We start from the raw sequence: 21,431 nt of genomic DNA on the forward strand, positions 1-21,431 counted from the left end.
CACATGAATCGCTTTTGTGAGCCGGATCAAATGATTCATTTAAAAGATCCGAGTCAAAAGAACGATTCGCTCACGGGATCGGACATCGCTAGTTGATGTCAGAAAAACGAACTCGAGGCTCGAGCTGCCTGCTGGAATACCGAGGAACTGATCCGCGGAACTGGCGCGAGCGAGCGACCTGCGGAGACTCTTTAGGAAAGCGCTTGCGAGTAACTTAACAAAATTTACTTTATCAGGAATATAATACACATAAAACGCACTAGTTCCGTTTCACCTCGCAGTTAAGTGTGTTGCAGGAATGCGTTGGAGTTTGTTCGACTCCAACAGATGCTCGCCTTTGAACAACAGCAGCGTTGTTTATGAACTGGGGAAGATTTGAAGTCAGGCTCAGCCAGTCCGGAGCGCCTGGGAGAGGGGGAGAGAGAGAGGAGACGAGGAGAGAGAGGAGACGAGGGGAGGGAGGAGAGAGAGATAGAGAGGCGGGGAGGAGAGGAGAGGGGCGCCCAGAAAACGCCCTGCAGCCGAATCCTCTCAAAATTAAAACTTTATCGCGCCATTGACGGTACGCTCGCATGAAAGGATGAGAAGTTTGATCCCGCTCAGTTGTTGAAAGTAACCACTTAACAGACTGTTTTGAGGGGAAGTTTGGAAAACCTCAGTTGTTCCCATTGGATTATTTTTTTCTTGCTCTATTCTGGACGAGCCCGGGGTACTTTTGGAGGGCGGCGAGTCGGAGGCTGTCTAGGCCCGCTGCTCGACAACTTGAAAGAAGATATTGTATCTTTAATGTGAACCAGAAAAGTTGTGCAGATCGCTCTTCATTGCTCATACTGGCGCCAGGACAAGGTAAAAATGTCGCTAGGAGCGGAGAGAAGGATGGAAAACCGGCTGAGACAACTGGAAGCCATGATCAAAGAGCCGCGGTCTGCGATCAACTTGGAAAGTTTGCTGGTAAGTTCACCGTCATTTTTCATGAATGTTTAATGCGCCTCGAAGATCCGTTGCCTAGTGACACGAGGGGGGGAATAAATAGCACGCGAACAACTTAACCGCGATGGTGCTTTGCAGAAATGAACGTGTAGCGAACGTCACAATGAGCTGTGAGGAAGCTCTGTGTGCACGTTGATGTCTCTTTTATTATGCTCGGCATTTGTACACAAACATCGCTCCCGCTTCCTACTTTCCTTGTCAACAACTTGCGGGAAACCTCAAGTCCCAATCTCCGCGTATAAAACTATTCTCATGCTACACTTGCCATATTTGAATAACTCTGCTGCGTCAAGTTCTGAGTTCATCTGTTGCCTCTGTCCAAATATAGTAATATTGTTGGCCTGCAACATGACAATTTCGTAATTCCCCCTTCCTGCTGTTGAAGGTTTGTTTGGTTCTGGAAGCAGACTCTGCCATTAACTCGCGTGCAGGTGAAGGCATTGGACACATATTTCGGAGGGCAGGAATATTTACAGGTTGATCTAATCTATCCAAATATAATGTTTTGGGGGATTTTTTTGGTCAACTGATAGATGCCAGTTTAGTGTGTGTTTGTGGGCACGTAATGCTCGATAACACGTCAGAACAGTTGATGCCAAGTGATAATATCTGTCAATCGGTTTATTTCTGATTTAGCTAATGCCTCCTTTTGGGGACATCATTATACAGAACATTACTTATACATTACAAAATAACTATGTATATATGTAAATGGAAATAATTGGAAAAAGTTTCTTTATTTGCAAACAATAAAAGTCAATTGTAATGCTTAACATACAGTTTTTTCAGTGACTGACACTGTCTGGGGCAATATTTATGTGATATAGGCTAATACAATTAAATTAGATTTGTACCGATCTACCATTCAGGAGTTTGTAATCAGTAATAAAAAAAAAAAAAGTAATTAACACTTTTATTCAGCAAGAACATTACATTGATCAAAAGTAAAATAAAGATTTTTAAGTTGCAGGTACTATTTCTATTTCAAATAAATGGTCTACTTTTGAACTTCCTATTCATCAAAAAATCCTGAGGAAAAATTGTATCACAGTTCACACAAAAATATAAGCTGCACAACAGTTTCAAACTTGGTAGTAATGTAAATGTTTCTTGAGCAGCAAATCAGCATATTGGAATGATTTCTGAAGGATCATGTGACACTGAACTGGAGTAATGATGCTGAGAATTCAACTTTGCCATAAATTACATTTCAAAATATATTAAAATAGAAAACAGTCATTTTTAATTTGAATACGATTTTACCGTATTACTGTTTTACTGTATTTTTGGTCAAATAAAATGCAGCCTCGGTAAGCATTAGAGACTTATTTAAAGAAAATAAATATAAATACAATAAAATGACTGGCCACAAACTTTTAAATGGTAGTGTAATCAATTCACCGAAAATAAATAAATAATATAGGACCGAAACATGCATTATTGACAGTACTGGTTAGGCTATTTGCTGATGCCAAACACAAAATAATGACACACCCTTTGCTCATCAACCATTGGTTGGACCAACAGATAATGTTGGGCTGGTTGTGATGCATAAACTAAACTAGTCCATGATTTGAAAGCACAAGTGTTCACACTGTTCAGGGAAGCCAACCTACCAATGGCTTACTTATTATTTTGGATAAGAGAATCTATCTGCATGCATACAAGTATTTTAAAATAAAAAGCCTTAGCTTTTAGCATGTGCATGTGCGCTTGAACATCATAGCAAATGCATCACGTTGGTGTAACACTTACTGTTCTCAGTGAAGTGATTCATATGAGGCAGTCAGGGAGACAGTTCTTTTGGTACTGGATGTTCTTGCATGTGTAAACTGTATGTAAAAATGGCATGTCAGATCTGTTTGACTGATTAAAGTTAATCTGGTCCAAAAGCAAACAATACTCGGCAGATGCTCGATGAAGCATCATTTGACTCACCGTATCTGGGCCAGAGTTTGGTCTAAACTCTGAGAAGCGGTCTGAGAGAAAGATATGGGTCATCTTTTCTGAGGGAATTGGTGTTTATCAAAGAGATGTGTGTGTATGTGTGTGTGCGTGCGTGCGTGCGTGTGCACGCTTTCCATTCTGTGAGTGTTGGTGACAGAGTTTCTCCATTGCTGAAGAATGTGTGTGTTTCCTGAGAAGGAGATGAGCAGAGGAGAAGTGGGAAGCAGTGAGTGGGAGTGAACAAGCCTCACTCTCTTTCTCTCTTTCTGTCTTTCTCTCTGCCATTTATAGCTCAAGTCCCTCTCTGGTTAAGCTCAGGGCAGGAGATAGCTCTGTTTGAGAGTGTTTAGCTGTACCGAGATGCTTCTAGAAAACACATCTCACTGATATTTTCATTTCTTCTTTCTCTCTTTTTGCTCTCAGCCCCTCATGAACTCTTTAATTTGTCATTAATTCTAGCTCAAGCTGATTACTGTCAGTTATCCAGCATAATGCGATTGATTTCAGGCCTGTAAAACAAGCATTTCAGCCTGAGATTATAGCCGCTTTGGCCAGTCTGTGTGTGTTTGGCAGAATGATGCCAAGTTAATCCATCAGGAATTTTCCAGGTTTGTTTCCAAAAGCACTTTTCCATATGTTTAGTTCTAGGGATGCTCCGATCGATCGGCCACAGATTGGTATCGGCCGATAATCACGTTATATGACTCGATTGGTAATCACTAAATTTGGCCGATTTCACGAACCAATCGCAATTTGGTGACGTAAAAAAACGTATAAACTTGCCGTCGACGTGCATGTAAACAGTATACAGATAAGGCTTTTGAGCCACATTCTGCTTTGTAACTTTGCAAAACATTAGGTAGGGTAGATCTTAAAAAAAGCTTGGCTAAAGCTATAGTCAGGACTTCCTGGATCTGTTCACGTCTTAATCATGATTTTCCAACGTCATTTGAAAGTTTAACCAATGGAAACTGGTTCTCAAATATGGTGGGTAGGGGGGACAGTGTGTCAAGACCAATCGGACACTGTTTTACAGCTGGAGTGCGCTTGGGTTGGATCAATCGATCTGATTGACAGGTCTTGATTTAGGAGCGCGCAGTTGAATCAGTGCTGGAATTACATATTCAATGTAATTTTTTGCCAGAAAAGGTGATTTTTTTTTTAATCATATGTTAATTTAAAAAGAAATTGTATAATATGACTTGTTGTGGGGTTTTTTTTTTGCTTGGTTTTATTGTATTTATATGATATTTGTATTTTGAAAATTAAATTTTTGCCATCAAAATAGCCTTAAATGCTGACATGGCATTAAATAAATCTATCTATCTATCTATCTATCTATCTATCTATCTATCTATCTATCTATCTATCTATCTATCTATCTATCTATCTATCTATCTATCTATCTATCTATCTATCTATCTATCTATCTATCTATCTATCTATCTATCTATCTATCTATCTATCTATCTATCTATCTATCTATCTATCTATCTATCTATCTATCTATCTATCTATCTATCTATCTATCTATCTATCTATCTATCTATCTATCTATCTATCTATCTATCTATCTATCTATCTATCTATCTATCTATCTATCTATCTATCTATCTATCTATCTATCTATCTATCTATCTATCTATCTATCTATCTATCTATCTATCTATCTATCTATCTATCTATCTATCTATCTATCTATCTATCTATCTATCTATCTATCTATCTATCTATCTATCTATCTATCTATCTATCTATCTATCTATCTATCTATCTATCTATCTATCTATCTATCTATCTATCTATCTATCTATCTATCTATCTATCTATCTATCTATCTATCTATCTATCTATCTATCTATCTATCTATCTATCTATCTATCTATCTATCTATCTATCTATCTATCTATCTATCTATCTATCTATCTATCTATCTATCTATCTATCTATCTATCTATCTATCTATCTATCTATCTATCTATCTATCTATCTATCTATCTATCTATCTATCTATCTATCTATCTATCTACCTACCTACCTACCTACCTACCTACCTACCTACCTACCTACCTACCTACCTACCTACCTACCTACCTACCTACCTACCTACCTACCTACCTACCTACCTTATATTCAGTAAAACACTCAGTTCACTTGTTCACTTGTTTTGAGATGTTTTTGGACTTATGATAAAAACCTTGGTTTCAAATGCCATAACTTTTGATTGCTTTGAGATATCAACACAAAATTTGGCCCCAGCTGACATGATTGCAAACATTTTAATGATTTTATAACCTGTCATACTTTGTAATAGTCATCATGTCAAGCATGAATAATAACAAAATAAATTGCATCACATTTTCTGGGGTTTTCTCAGCAATGTTGTAAAATAAGAACCTCCAAATGTGATTGAAATCTATTTTCTTAAAAATTTGAAAGGTTCTATCAAATAAGACCATGTACTTGATGATACCTTGAGTTATAAGCCATTACTTTTAAGGATGCCACTTGAAATCACGTGAAATCATTCATCAAAATGGGTGTAAGGGGTTAACAGTGACAGTCAACAGAGAGCTTACATATCACTTATGTAAAGTATGAATGATCAGGATCGGTATCAGCTGATCATGATGATGGCCAAGAAAACGGAAGTCAGTAAATCCTGATCGGAGCATCCCTAGTGTAATCTAAGCCTCCTTTTTTACTGTGATTATTACATTGTCTTACTGCCACTTTGGCCCATTTTCACCCTGAACTTCAGTCCCACAAAACTGCTCCCACATGATGGCACCAAAAGTTATTGAATTTTACAGTACACAATGCATATGAAATGGCAGTAAACTGTATATAGCCAAAAAAACTTAATGGGCCCTATCACACCCGGCGCAATGCAGTGAGCGATGCAAGTGTTTTTTGTTAGTTTCAGCCTGACGCAGTTATCATTTTCACGTCCTGCGCCACGTTGTTTAAATAGCAAATGCATTTGAGCCTATTTGTGCGCCCATGGGTTTGCTGGTCTGAAAACGAGGTGTGTTCAGGCGCATTGTTGTTGTGTTGCTATTCTGAAATGGGCTGTGCCATTGACCAACAAAAAACGCAATATATTTTTTGTTATTTAAAGAGCGCGTTAGTAATGTGTGCCTATAGGCGGGTCCACAACGTGCGTACATTCTGCTTATTACACACACAGGGATGAGCAGAAGCACACAAACTAGCCAAAATATTAAAAATAAAAGGATTACAATGTAAAAGATTATTATTGTGTACAATGTGACGTGTACATAAATATATGGTGGAATCCTGATTGTCCTGTACATGGTCTGCTTGCGTGCTTTGACCTCGTGCACAAGCTGATCAGTTTCCTCTCTGGAGACGCGTTCAGTCTTTCCGCTTGCAAATTCCGTCAAGTATCCGCCATGGCGCGAGCGCAACTGGCTTTTTAAAGGGAATGGGAGATAAGACTCTGGTTGGTTTATTTCACATTACGCCCAAAACACACCCATTACACATAAGGGAATATGGACAACCCTTTTAGCCCATGCGCCGCGCGCGCCAACCTTTTTTCCTGTCGTTAAACTAGCAAAAGTGGATTCAGACACGCCCTAACTGCATTTGCGCCGTACGCTTTAGACCATGCGCTTAGATCGTTAAAATAGGGCCCTATATATAGAAAGACTGTGCACTCATATTACTATGAATGCGAGAAAGTGCAACACACAATACGGTGGATTAATTGCCGCTTTCGAAATTATAGAGCCAAACACCAATGTGTAAAGTCACTGCAGCTGTCGTTAGAAGCTGTTTTTTGTCATGATTTGAGCGTTTAGAAACAAACTTTTAAATGCATGAGACAGTTGTTGTCAGATTTTATTAAGAATTTAGCCCCTTTCGCACCGTGTAGTTCTAGGAACTAGCCACCAGGGTGGTTTCCCTAGAACTAAATGTTCCCATAGGGCCATTTTCCTGGTTGCATTCACACAGCCAGTAGGAACAGCGCGGTGGACTTTTGACGGCGCTGAGAACACCAGAGCCCAAGCACACAGTGCTCCCATTCTCGTCTTTATTAGTTTACGATCGTTTAACAGTCCTGTCTAATACGTTATTAGTCTAAACGATAGAAAAAGTAACGATCTGTTTAACAAAATAAATGTCTTGCTTCTGACCCTTATCAGGCAAATAGAAATCTATCAGCTCAAGCCAATAATTTTGAATCTTAGTGTTATGGAAGTAGCGACAGATCTTTTATTCTCTATTGTGACGTAGTGTAATGGATCCAAATGTAAAGGATTATCGAAAAGAAAAAACTGTAGGGTGAGGTAAGGTCTTGGTTCTATTCATCGTTGTTGATCGGATGGAGGGAGATCTGAATATGAGCTCGCAGTCGATTGTGCAAAAGGGGTGGGGTTTATTAGGGGTGGTTAATCTGTCTGGTTTCCCGATTCGATTCGATTACGATTATTGAAGTCCCGATTCGATTACAGTCGATTTTCGATTATTAACGATTCTCGATTAGCGATTATTGATTTTCCATTTCACAACAGTAAACGAAAAAACACTACAAAGTGATTGCAGTATTAAAAAAAGTCAGCTGCTGAATTACTTTACTCTTTTATTGAGTAACAACAACTCAAAGCACTTTCTGTGTCGTGTAGTTATAACTTCAGAATTATTTGTATGTAGCTTATGTTCTGTAGAACACAGAAATGAATACATCACATTGTGTTGTGACTCATCAAGATGAACGAAACAATAACAAATAAATGAAAGGCTTATTTCCTTAAGGAAGTAGATCAGAACACCTTGTCTTTCTAGAAGAAAATTGTCCAATTTCTACAGTATGTTGGAACATGTCAAGGTAAATAAAAAGTTTATAATGCAAAAAAAGTTTGCATTATATGCGGTTAGAACAGCTGTCAGCAGCGCGTCCTCATCCATATCAAGCGCCTCGTCCCCTGAGCCGGCGGCTGCGAGTCCGGGAGAGGGGGCGGAGAAGGAGAGATAGACGCTCGAGGGAGTCATTCCGGCGAGCATTTGCATCAGAAAACGACGGCAGTGCAGACCGCAGGGTCGACATCGGAAGTGCGTCGCTGAGCTCACAAACCCCTGAGGGCAAGAGCTGCGTGTTCCTGGCCCAGGCAGAGAGCGCAGATCACATGGCGGTCTCCGTCGCTGTGCGGGGCTCTGCACGCGCCGCAGGAAGTGCAAGGCATCTTGAAAAAGACGCTCGCTGCTCTTTTAGACAGTAAGTTTTGCAAGAAAGGATCCGTCGCCGGATAGCGTAGCTCGCACGGATGGCTGAAGGTGGCGAAGACGGCCGGCTTCTTCAGGCGCTGTCTTGTCGCTTCCTCGACGGCGACGGCGGCTTCTCTCTAGATCCAGCAATGCGGCAATAATAATAACGCAAAAAATTTTTTTTAATAATAAAAAATCGATTTTTGAAAATTTAATAATCGATTCATAATCGTCCATAACATACTCGCGATTAATCAATAATCGATTTTTTTAACCACCCCTAGGGTTTATGCACACTAATTGATTGGAAAAGTCCAGCATATTAATTAAACATGTGCATGAACAAATCATTTATCACAATAAGATCTTTAGCGCGCATTTAGAAAAATTCATGCCGAATTATTGTTTTAGTCTGACGGAAATCAAACTTTTAACATGCATTTATACGCATGTATTCTGTTACAGTATTATAATCCACATGTGACCTGTTGAAATGAAAATTCAGAAATGGCACCTGTTCCAACTTTCCAGAGACCAGATTTCTCCACTTCACCTGAAGATCATGTAATATTCCTGCTAAATTTATAGGGCAGCAGCTGGACATGCAAACTTGAGTCAACAGCTAAACAGACCCACTGTCTCTGAGATAAAGTGATTGAAGGTTTGCCACAAACTCTTGCATGTTTAAACAAATTATATTTCATATAGCAGCATGGTGGATGATCATTTAGCTGGTTCTATTGTACAGTTATAATAGCTTATTTAAGATGGCCAGGTGACAGCGTGGTCGGAGAGAAAGGGCAAAGGTCAGGCTTAGGAAAGAAGGTTAATGAATAACCTGTCTGTCATTTATTTAGTGGCTGACACTTACAAAATAATTGTAGCGGACACAGTCCTAGGTGAACCGTAAAACCAGACTGCTTTTCTTTATTCATAGAAACCAGGTCTCGTGTGGTTTGGATTGGGTCAAAGTGGAATGTTTCAGTTGCGGGGTGTTTTTTAGACACTTAGTTTGCAACCCTGAGCTTAGATAACCGGCGGTCACGCTGTAGGCTGGAATGTTGATGGGTCTTATCTCTGTTCCCTTTTTTCCTTGAGGTGTGTGTGGATAGCATCTGCTTGTGTGTGTTTGTGTGGTTGCAGTGGGTAAGAGATGCTGACCACAGTCTTCAAATTCCACCCTCCTTCCACACATTCACATTAGACCTGTGTTTTGTAACAAAATTTTTTGGATGTAATAAGCTATTTTTTGGATGCACATTGCCTTTAATTAAAAATTTGCTTGTCATTCAGCTTTGGATATGTCCCAGGGATTGATTGCATGCCTGATGCACTGTATGTAGACGAACTAAAACTATAGAGAGCGTTAAGTGTTGTGGAGTTGTTGTGTTCACAGGACCAAAAATGCCATAATTGAAGAAACACCCATAACTTCCTGTTTAACAAAAAATTGACATATTTTGACAAATCTTCACATAGAAATGTTCCATGCATATTCTTAAAAAAGAAAAGAAAAAAGTTTGGGGGTCAGTTAGATTTTATTTTAAAGAAATAAATATAAATACTTTAATTCAGCAAGGATGCATTAAATGCTGTACTTTTGAACTTTCTATTCATCAGATAATCCTGAAAGCATCTCAGTTTCCATCAAAATAAGCAGCACAACTGTTTTCAATATTGATAATAATATAAAATGTTTTTGAGCACCAAATCAGCATATAATGATTTCTGAAGGATCGTGTGACTCTGGAGACTGGAGTAATGATGCTGAAAATTCAGCTTTGCCATCACAAGAATAAATTACTTAATGAAATAAATTAAAATAGAAAATTATTTTAAATTGTAATAATATATTTCACAGTGTTCCTGTTTTTCCCTTGGTGAGCATTAAAAAAAGTTAATCGACCCCAAATATTTGAATGGCAGCGTAGGTTCAGAACAACATATTCTTTTAAAAAACAAACCATACACCTTCAGTCTGAAACATAAAGACATTATGGGCCCTATTTTAACGATCTGAAACGCAAGTGTCAAAGCGCAAGTAACTTTGTGGGCGGATCCCGGCGCTGTTGCTATTTTCCTGGCGGGGTAAATGCCTCTTGCGCCTGGCGCAAATCTAAAAGGGGTTGGTCTGAAGTAGCTTCATTATTCATAGGTGTGGTTTGGGCGTAACGTGAAATAAACCAATCAGAGCGTCATCTCACATTCCCTTTAAGAGCAGGCACGCTTGTTCTAAAGCGGATTCCTATTATAACGGCGGATTTGCCAGGCGCGCGCCAGGAGCGGTTCACAGCCGAGGAGAGCAACGTTCTCGTCAGGGCCGTAAAACACAGAGAAGTGACATTGGGAATGGATAAACCCACCCAAATTAACTTCTGTTAAACAGGTGTATGATAATTTGGGTAAATGTGTAAGCTACATGTATGCTTTTATAATAAATTGTCTATCTATCTATCTATCTATCTATCTATCTATCTATCTATCTATCTATCTATCTATCTATCTATCTATCTATCTATCTATCTCTATCTATCTCTATCTATCTCTATCTATCTATCTATCTATCTATCTATCTATCTATCTATCGTAACAATGTATGATTTGCAAAAATGAAAACTGCTGCTTAGATGAGAGAATCAAAGTGTATGCGCGTTGTGTACTACATTGATTATAGTCAAGCATGCGCCCTTAAAATAGCATAATGAACAACGCGCAACGCGCCACTGACTTTAGACTAGGTTTTTTTCTGGTCAGTGGCGCAATTGTTTTATAGAACAGCAAAATAGCATGAGGGAAAGTTTGCGCCGGAACACGCCTCCTCTTTGCGCTGAACCGCCCCGGGGAGCGCAAGTGTATTTCTTAGTTGACCGACGTGTGTCTGTGGAGGGAAACACCCGCTTTGCGCGGGTGCAAAATAGGAATGATACATGCGTCAGTACAAAGTCATTTGCGCCGAGTGCAAGATAGGGCAGGGCTCCAGACTGCGACCAAATGGTCGCATTTTGCGACTAAAATTTGAGAGTGTGCGCCTGAATTTTACATCCAGTCGCACATGTGCGACCAGTAAATTTGCCTCACGTTAAACGCATGGTTAAGCGTGGAAGGGGCGCGTCAATGAATCCGGAATGAGTGAGTGTGACAAGAATAGAGAGCGCGCGTGTCTGTGGGAAGGAGACGGAGACAAATATCACAAGCGTGCGTCTGAGCAATGAGCGATCTTTCGACTCGTTACCAAGCAGATGCAAACAAAATGAAAGTGGAACGAAAATACGCTACTCATTTATGCTTCATGGACCGTTAATTACCAATAATAGACAGAGCAGCGCATAACCTTTCTTATGTAGGCTATATCAATGGAGCAGCCCCCCGAACCATTGACAGTAAAATAAAGACCCGAACTTGCCAGTCGCGGGCCGATCTCGCTCACGCGACACTGTTACTTGGAGATCCAGTGAAGAAATCCATTGAATTCGCCTCAGAATTAATAACATCATCGCTATGAGATCCAGTGAGAAACATTCCGATTCGGCGCAGAGTTCTGTTATAAACCATAGATATCAGATCAAACAGCGCTGACGTGGAAACCAGGAGAAAAACTTATAGAAGGCTTTCAGTCCACAAATCAGCAACATTCACCATGGATTTAGGCTAATGTAGTAAGTAACTCTAACCATAAATATGATAATGTGACAGAAATAGTCAAACGCAGCCTACACATCTTTTCTAGCACTTCAAAACTATAATATCATATATAAATGCTTTTTTTAATTATTTTTTTTATGTGATGACCAACACATTTTTTGTTCATCCTTCAAAGATTATCCTAAAACTAAAAATTTTAAGATGTTGGATAACTCTTATTTAAACACTTATTTAAAAAAAAAATACCATTGTAAACAGTAGGATGTTTATTGGCTATGTTCACTCCTTAATATACATTTTTTTACTCCTTTTGTTTTTTAATTAATATTAAGACATTATGAATGATAATAATAACAAAAGTTAATTTCATCTACACCCTAAATTAAGCTTAGTGATTTATTGTCAGCCCCAGTGCTACCAGAATTTAAAAAAAAAATTTTTTTTTCAGTGTGAGTTCTTATTTGAGGTGATGCTGCCCTCAAATTTGAGTCTGGAGCCCTGTGAACTTAAAATAAAACTGCATATCGTAATATCTGTACGTTAAGTCTCTTTATTATTAAAGAATTTGTCAGTATTACAGTTATTTTGGGGGAAATTTGAATAATTGCATTGCAAGCTGATTTAAGGTGTGCCCCTAAATATTCTGCTTGTGCTCCTAAAATTTTCAGTCAGGGGCAACAGCGCTCCTAGTAGGGGTGGTGAAAAAAATCGATTATTGATTAATCGCGAGTATGTTATGGACGAGTATGAATCGATTATTACATTTTCAAAAATCGATTTTTTATTATATATATATATAAAAAAATTGCATTATTTTATTTTGTAAAAAATGTTATACCGGAAGTTGAACGTCACGAACACGCCCAGTTAGCAAGCGCGTGTAACGGCAGCTAGAGCGAGTGAGAGCAGGTGTGCGGAGACACACTGGCTGCGTGGCGGCGTCTCAGCTGCGTGGTGTGTCCGTTTTTATTTCGGCTCCCATGTTAACAGGTTAGAGCTTGCACACTACCTGCATGAGCCGCGCGGAAAACGCGTGCATGCTAGAAATAGAACCGACGCCTATTTTTCACGCGACACGCAAGCGTGTTGGAAGCGTTTCCAGGCAAAATAGAATAGGAAACGATGTTTATATGTCATTTTGTACACGAATACATATTAATAAATTACATTTTGATGTTTGAAAGTCTAGGTTTTGATATAAATTCAGATATCAATGTAATTTAAACAAATAATAATAAAGATTTTCAAATATTGCCATTATTTTTGCCTATATACAAATTTATGTCATTTTAATTTTTTAAACAATCGAGTCCTGGTGTTCACTACAGAGGTCATAGCATAACATATGAATAAAATATCTCTTTTTTTTCATTTGTTGCTCTTAACAATGTGATTACATGAAGAAGAAGAAAAACTTTTGAAAAAAACGTTCTGGGCCTCAGGAGGATATAAAGATAATAGGCTACAATAACAACATAGTGTGTCTTCTGAGTGACGGTCCACCATCAGGCTAAATATAGGCTCTTTAAAGCTACACAAAATTTGTAAATGTTATTGAAATAAACCGACAGCCCACTTCCCTATTTTTCGGATTTTGGAAGATGTGTGATAACAGTTGAAATTGTTGTCGTAAAGGCAAGAGGCAAGAGTTGAAATTGTTGTAGTAAGGATTAAAACACCGCTAACCCAAATGTAGACTGTCCCTCTATGTCACCTAGCAGCAGCGGCGCCGCGTCAGACACGTTTCTGGTGTGCAAAGACACAGAAAACGCGACGCAGCTGACACGCAACAGAAACGCCACGCTCACGGCACGCAGCCAGTGTGTCTCCGGCCTAACGAGCGTTGCTTGCTACAACACCTTGTCTTTCTAGAAGAAAATTGTCCAATTTCTACAGTATGTTGGTTCTGATCTACTTCCTAAAGGAAATAAGCCTTTCATTTATTTGTTATTGTTTAGTTCAACTTGATGAGTCACAACACAATGTGATGTATTCATTTCTGTGTTCTATAGAACATAAGCTACATACAAATAATTCTGAAGTTATAACTACACGACACAGAAAGTGCTTTGAGTTGTTGTTACTCAATAAAAGAGTTAAGTAATTCAGCAGCTGACTTTTTTTAATACTGCAAACACTTTGTAGTGTATTTTCGTTTACTGTTGTGAAATGAAAAATCAATAATCGCTAATCGAGAATCGTTAATAATCGAAAATCGTCTGTAATCGAATCGGGACTTCAATAATCGTAATCGAATCGAATCGGGAAATCAGACAGATTAACCACCCCTAGCTCCTAGTAAAAAAAGTTAGTCTGGAGTGGAGCCCTGTAGGGCCCTATATCTTAGAGTCTCTGAATCCTCACTCTTACTGTAACTGTATCTGTGCAGGTGTCTAACTGATCTCAGTTACTGTACATTTACAGTAGCGTTACCTTTGGCCCGTCTTCCACACTGAAGCAAAAACAGAGCTGTAGTAAATGACGGTTCTTCCCTGTGTGACGCGAGTACACACTCCTGTGAAAGCTGTTGTGTTTGCAAAGTTTATCCAGGAACATCTGGGATAAGCAGGAGTCCAGCTGGACCCTGATACTGTTATTGTTTGCTGTCTTTGTTGGATCTTATCAGTCCACAGCAGGTTTAATCTCATCAGGAGAGGATCTGTTCTGCAGCAGGAGAGGAGATGTGGTTTCGTGGGGCTAACATCCATACCTGTCCTGTGTTCTTCCCTGTACGCTGGATATGGAATTTCATTGGATGCTGTGCTGATGAGGCCTCCCCATATTCTTGTAAACATTTTGTGTCTTGTATTGGTTGAGCTGGGTATCATATTGCTTATGTCAACACCATTAGCAGGTGTTACTGTTTTGCAGGAGAATCAGAGAAGTTCTGCTTCTGAGTGTGTGTGTGTGTGTGTGGGTGGCTGGAGGCAAATGGAAATATGTCTCCGGAAGAGGGATTGATCCTCCTCGAAGTTTTTCTTTTTAGACCTGAAACTAGTCTCAAGAATGATCAGGTTGCTCTGACACCTGATATTTAAATACTTTAACATGTGGTGTAATTTTACTATTACCGGTATAAAACATTTAAAGGGGTAGTGCACGAAAAATCTAATCAGCTAATCCGCTTTTCGAATTCGACTTTATCACACAGTGCTACCAAAAAAATGTAAATGTATAATCCAGTCACATGGACCACTTTTTAGTCATTTTTATTATGCTTTTGCATTCTTTTCGAAGCTTCATTGCCCTAGTTTTTTTTCCACTTTCATTAAGACTGACCCAGAGAAATACTTAATGGTTTGGAACAACATAAGAGTGAGTAAATGATGACAGAATTTTAATTCGTGGGTGAACTAATCTTTTAATGAAATGTGTTTCTGAAATATGGTTTTTGTGAAAATATTGGGTTGTCAAAATGTTCTCTCTGGACACCTCCTTCCTAGAACAGAAATGGTGACTGAAATGAAGGGTTTGGCCAGTGTGGTTTCTTTATACCAGACCTGTTGGTATATAATACCAGAATGCATCAACCACATCGAAAACTGCCCAACAGTGGTTTCAGAAGTGATTTAAGGGGAAATGGTACTTCAGAGCAAGATGCAGAGCTTAGCCTAATCACAACCGTACAGCAAGATGCACACTGTAGTCTAGACTGAACCTGGTTTTTTCTCTATGGTTTCATGTTTGTTAGGACCACAGCGTTATTTGTTTGTTTTTTATGGCATGGCATTGTGCTGTTGAGAAGTTCCACACCCTTGTTGTGCGTTGTCATTAAGTTTGATCTGATTGCTTTGGTGGACGTGAGATGTGTCATCTTCAGGGGGCGTGTGTTTTGAAAACCTCTTTGTAGCAGTGTTGAAAGAAAACCTTTATTATATAATTATTAAATTGTTTTAACCGTTCAAATTTTGGGGTCAGTAGAAGTCCCTTATGCTCACCAGTCACCACGACTGCATTTATTTGATCAAAAATACAGAAAAAAACAGTATTGTTGTTAAATATTACAATTTAAAATAACTTTTCTATTCTGTGATGACAAAGCAAAATTTTTAGCATCATTATCCCAGTCTTCAGTGTCGCATGATTCTTCAGAAATCATTCTAATATGCTGATTTGGTGCTCAAGAAACATTTATTTTCAATGTTAAAAACAGTTGTGCTGCTTAATATTTTGGTGTTGGAGGTGGTGTGGTACTGTATCCTTTTTTGAGGATTATTTGATTAATAAAAAGTTGAAAAGAACAACAATTGTTTGAAATAAAATATTTTGTAACATTATATAAAGTTTTTACTGTCTCTTGTCTCTATCAATTTAATGCATCTTGCTAGACTGGGTAAACTCAACCTGATCTGCCGGCGATTTGATTTCGCCCTGCAGCTCAGCCTGGAAACCTGTACATTCTTTTATCCTGCTTCCGTTACAATTTAGCGGGGACCAATCACAAACTGGCTTATCCACCTGGCGCGCTATTGGCGGCGGGTTTAATCCAATCCAATTTCTTTTAACCTCTCGGCGATGCTCAATGGCTTCTTTTTGATTTAGCAAACAAATCGCTCGAGTGGGAGTACGTTTTTTTTTTTTGCACAACCTGCAAAAATCGCTCGATGCCAGCCATTGCTGCTTCTGCAAACCGCTGATCAATGCTCCAAACCAACACTTTTGTTGACAGTTTTCACTGCTAAGTACGTCACCCGGATCGTTGGTCTGATTGGTTGAAGGACTATCCAATTGCGTACAGACATTTGAACTATGCCCGTTGATCACACCTCTTGTGCAGTAGAAAATACATAGCAGACTCCCCAGGCCAATGTTCAATCTTAAAAGATTGAGCTTGGTCTGGTGATAGCCAGACTAGCATCTTGCTGAATAAAAGCATTAATTTCTTTAAGAAGAACTTTTGTGTGTGTATATTATGTAGATATTTGAGTGATAACTGTTGTCTGAACTGGTTTATTGAATTGTTTATTAAATGGTTTATTGACTTGTTTATTAAATTTGACATGGTGTTTCCCATTTCGACTGAAACGGATTGTTATCGGTGGGATTTTTGAACAGATGTTTTGAATGTTCCTTGTCCATGTCTCAGTTTCCACTGAAATATTGCTTGTGGTATCTACTCTGTGTACACTTAATCCTGTCTCTCTCGTCTGTGCGTTGAACTATAAGACACGTTTTAACTGGACTAGTGGCATTAGCAAATTAGACTAATAAAAAATTGACTAACTAATGGAGGATGGAGAATCCTGTTAAACACTCTGGTGCAATCTTCCGCTGACCAGCTTCTTGCTGTTGAGTTTACCGTTTTATTGGAATCGGATATGATTCATGATCTTTATTGCACTGGAAAACCACTGCTCTACATTGTACAGAAATCCATCTGGCTGACACGTTAATAAACACATGGCCTATGGAGCTGCTGCATTAGGTGTGTGTTTGGGTGGGTGAGTGGGTAGGTGTCTTAGAAGGGAGTGATGTGGCGTACCTATCATCACATTTCTATTTCTATCAAGCCTGTGTACTTTGTTTGCATTCTGATCTCTGATGAATCCTGTAATCCAGCATTAAATTGTTAAGCAGCTGTTTAATGGTTTATTTGTAGCTCTAGTCACTTTTCATAAATAATGAATAATTTTTTAGTTACTGGATCTCTCTGCAGTGAAATGTGGCGTCATACATCGGCTGGTCTGTGCCGAAACCTAGTGGGCCACCTTGCCGTCTGCATAGGCTGCTGTCTTCTAAGGTGGCGTCATAACTGAAATGAATATTGGAACTGTATGCAGAAACGCATACAAATAGCGATCTTTAGGTGAGAGGACTCAACTCGCAAAAGACTTTTGCTTTAGCATATACAGTATTTCTGAGCTAATAATGCAATACTCTCACATACTGGGTAAAATAGTCAATTTTTAAATATTGTCATGTTTATTGATCATATTTCTTTTTTTTTTTTTTTACTGAACTGGTCACAGTTCGTTATGGGATTGCTTTCCCACATGGCTAGCCTATATGATTTGGGTAAATCTAATTGCGTTTTCTTTTCCTGAAAAAAATTGTGATTTTTATTTCACTGTAAAATTAAATAAGTAATTAAGATTTTTTTTTTTTTTTTTTACGTTTTACAATACAACTGTGAAATTGCTATATGAATATTTATGTTCATTTTCAAACAATTAAATCAACAAGCTTTTATTTTGGTGGAAAAACTGCAGGGAGACCATAAAGCCTCTCTTTTGTTAAAAACAGCTGATTTATAGGTGCTTCTTTTTGCAAGGTTGCAAGGTTCGGATGGTTGGTGCAACGTTCATTGTTTTTCACAGGTGGATATGTTGGACTTCTCATGCCATCAGTTTGTGTCTGTGCGCATTCATTAGCCAAAGGTAGGAGCAGGAGCACTCCGTCTAATTCATCATCAGTACATTTTAATTCACTAAATAGCCGCTACAGGAAAGATCGATTGATGGATGAGTGGAACACTTTATTTTTGCTACCACAGTTTCAAGAGAGACCCCAAGTGGAAATAGTTTGTTGGACAGTTATCAAATTACACTTCAAAGGCATGTGTTACAAAAACATTTGTAGTTCTTGTCCTAAGGGTGCTTGGAAAACGACTCTGACTTTGATGGATAGGAATGCGTATTGTCTGTTTTGACAGGTCATCAAGTGGGAATGAAGCAGATGAAATTGTCATTTGTCAACGGATCCCTATATGAGAGAGACATAGAATAAAGTTAAGTTATCTAATTCATGAAGAAGCTTTGACATTGTTTGGAGATTGTGAGATGGGCAAACTATTACACTGGCGTTTTAATGTGTATTGTGTGTGTGTCTTCAATGAGAAGATGAATATATAAAAAGATCTTTTAAAGTTTGACTTTTTTAATTCTTTCCAGAGCTTATCAGGTCCCTCCCTCCTTTCATTTGCACACACTCTCTCTCTCTCTCTCTCTCTCTCTCTCTGGGCAGATAGGAGAAACACTGCCATATAAGGTGGTGTGATAGTGGCCTTGTCCATTTTTACCCGGGAACAGCAGCTGTTCCTCTCGCCCCCTCAGTCAAAACAACCAGGAAACCTTTTTCCCAATGCTCTCGAAATGTTACAGAAATCCTGCCCTCTGTGACACTTTCTCTCTGTCTGCCTATAGTTAATGACCAGGTCCAGGAAATCACTAGCCTGGCTCCGCCCTCCTATGTACTTCCGCTCAATTTTAATTTTCCTTCAGTACTACGTCTGGGATTGTGCTGTATTCTTTGGTTTTCTCCGGTCAATTTTTTACCGCTCCAATCAGCGAACAGAGGGAGTGGCTGAGAACGATGACGCTGATGTCGTGCGCTAGTTTGAGTGGTTTGAGTCGTCATGCGTCACAACCAAACGTTAGCGATTGGTTAGGGTAGATCCAGAGTGCCTCTGGGGAGATCCAATAGATTTAAACTGCAACAGAGTACCCGCCTACAAGGAAGTTAACGCTTGTCAATGGAGCGAGGCCAGACTCTCTGTACAAATGAAATGTACCAGGCTAGGAAATCACTAGCCTGACGTCGTCATACTCAGATTCTAGTCAGAATATGAGTCTGATATTGCTCCATTGGGCTATGATTATGGGGCGTGTTTCAACCGAACCAGGAAAGAAAATGCCTCTGCACTCAATTGGACAGACCTACAACTAATCAGAGCAACGGAGTAAATTACATATGTTGAATCACGTAGGAAGGACGGCAAAAACATCTTTCCGATCTGCAAATGCCTTGATGGCGGTTCTCTGTTCCTCTTTTAAAATGAGTGCGCTGTCGATATCTTCTATAACAGACGCGATGGCGGAATCTACATATCTCAATTCTCCAGCGGCAGCCACCTCTGTTGTAAACCAATTCAACCCACGCGCTCTTTGGTGACATGGATGATTATGTTACTGTTGATCATCTGTCCATCATCGTATAAAGCCCGCCCTGACAATTTGATTGGTCCAAACAGCTCAAAAATCAATTTTGTCAATTGATTTTGTCATGAAGCTTTGAGGTTCTGATTTTAGTTTTGATATTTTTTGAGTAATGTGTGATAGGTTTCAGCAGGAAATGAGTCTTAGTAAGTGTGACAAACTGTAAAAGCTTGGTGCTAGTGACACATTGATGTACCTGTTAGACCAATTAAACAAGCAGATTTTTTTCATTTTGAGATTATCTGCATTGACTGAAGACTGCATGGTGGATTTACAGAAGTGGGTATAGTCACCCATTTTGTCTGTTCTAAAATAGTAAACATTTTCGGAAGTTTTTGTAGTTAATTTTGAGTAAATATTGTGCAACGTTGTGCATTTTAATTTGAGCATGTCTCAATTGTTATTATAAAAGTTTATTACGTATAAACATTGATGTTACATCAGCCATCTGCCACCCTTTTCTCTATACTGGCATCAGCATCAGTTCATTTGAAGTGTTTTGGCTTCCTAAAACCGCTCTTAACTATATACAACAGGATGTGCAACGGTGAGGAAGGATTACTGCAAAAGGTATTTTAGCATGCAGATGCGACAGGTTTCTACAAAAACAACACGCCAATTCTACAACACGCCAATTAACTTACCAGCAGGTTGTCAACGTTTGTATTGGGGCATGTTGTCAAATATTTTACATGTCACAAGGTGTGTTAAAGGAATTGTGTTTTTGAAATGAATTTTTCTGGGGAATAATGTTAGAAATATTCAACTTTGTATATTCCGCTTTCCTTAATATTTTATTTTAAATTTCTTTATTTTCTCCACATATTTTTGAGAGAATAAAAAAAAGAAAACCTGGTCTCAGTTGTTCAGATTATCTTATCGACTGATGCTTAATTCAAATTGCTAAATATCTGTCAGCTAATCAGCCTGTTACATCAGTATACTGATATACTAATTGTTAAACTCAGGGGAGCTAATAAACTAAGAGGTCGTCAGTTACATGAGTTTGAAAGTGTGAGATAGAGAAGGAGTGTCAGAGTGAGAGGATGTCTGCGGGTTTAACTGAAGCGTGGATAATCATTTGTCATTATTGCAGTTAGTGTTGGAGGTGGTGTATTTGTGTGTAGTTGGGAGTGACTCACAGTTTGTGTGGTGTGTGTGTGTGTGTATGAGGGAATGTTAAAATGCAGAGAGATGCAGTATTTTTAACTCCCACTCAGGTTTCAGGGTTTTCATTCGCCATTTGGATTCACTTGGATTGCTGTTATGCATTCCATGCATCTTTCATAACAACCATGCTGTTGTTTTTCATTAATGTGTGAGTTTCTCAACTCAAAATAATAAACCATAAAAACAAATAGGGCTGTCCCCGATCAAAGATTTTTCTAGTCGACTAGTAGTCGTTCATTTAAGCCATCAGTTGACTAATCGCACGTTTAATAACTAAAATATATACTGGGGGGAATACTAAACCATAATGAGTCTTTAATATAGGGCTGTGCCATTAATCGTGATTGATTTTTCGATTCCGATTTTAGCTTCCAACAATTATTAGGTTTATTAAATGTGCATTAAGCTGCTAAAGAGATACCGTTCCCTAGGCGTCCTCCTGTGCGCGCGCTCCGAGACGGGGCATGAACACGCATGAGCAACGTATTCTGTGGGCTTCAGATACGCTCCTAAAGG

The 21,431-nt window shown here is 38.9% G+C and overlaps 1 protein-coding gene across 4 annotated transcripts in view; it reads left to right on the plus strand.

The window, feature by feature from the left end:
• Positions 1-468: 468 nt before the first annotated feature.
• Positions 469-21,431, plus strand: part of rock2a (rho-associated, coiled-coil containing protein kinase 2a) — a 58,169-nt gene continuing 37,206 nt past the window's right edge. For 2 of the 4 annotated variants that reach the window (XM_056238658.1, XM_056238661.1), the window contains exon 1: positions 469-951. In XM_056238658.1, coding sequence (XP_056094633.1) covers positions 853-951 — 99 coding nt within the window. In that variant the 5' untranslated portion in view covers positions 469-852. The remainder of the gene's footprint in view (positions 952-21,431) is intronic. The other 2 variants (XM_056238660.1, XM_056238659.1) reach the window with 1 other exon arrangement.

Source organism: Rhinichthys klamathensis, unplaced genomic scaffold (assembly GCF_029890125.1).
Source record: "Rhinichthys klamathensis goyatoka isolate OS25496 unplaced genomic scaffold, OSU_Roscu_1.1 h1tg000529l_1, whole genome shotgun sequence".
In the NCBI taxonomy this organism is placed as follows: domain Eukaryota; kingdom Metazoa; phylum Chordata; class Actinopteri; order Cypriniformes; family Leuciscidae; genus Rhinichthys; species Rhinichthys klamathensis.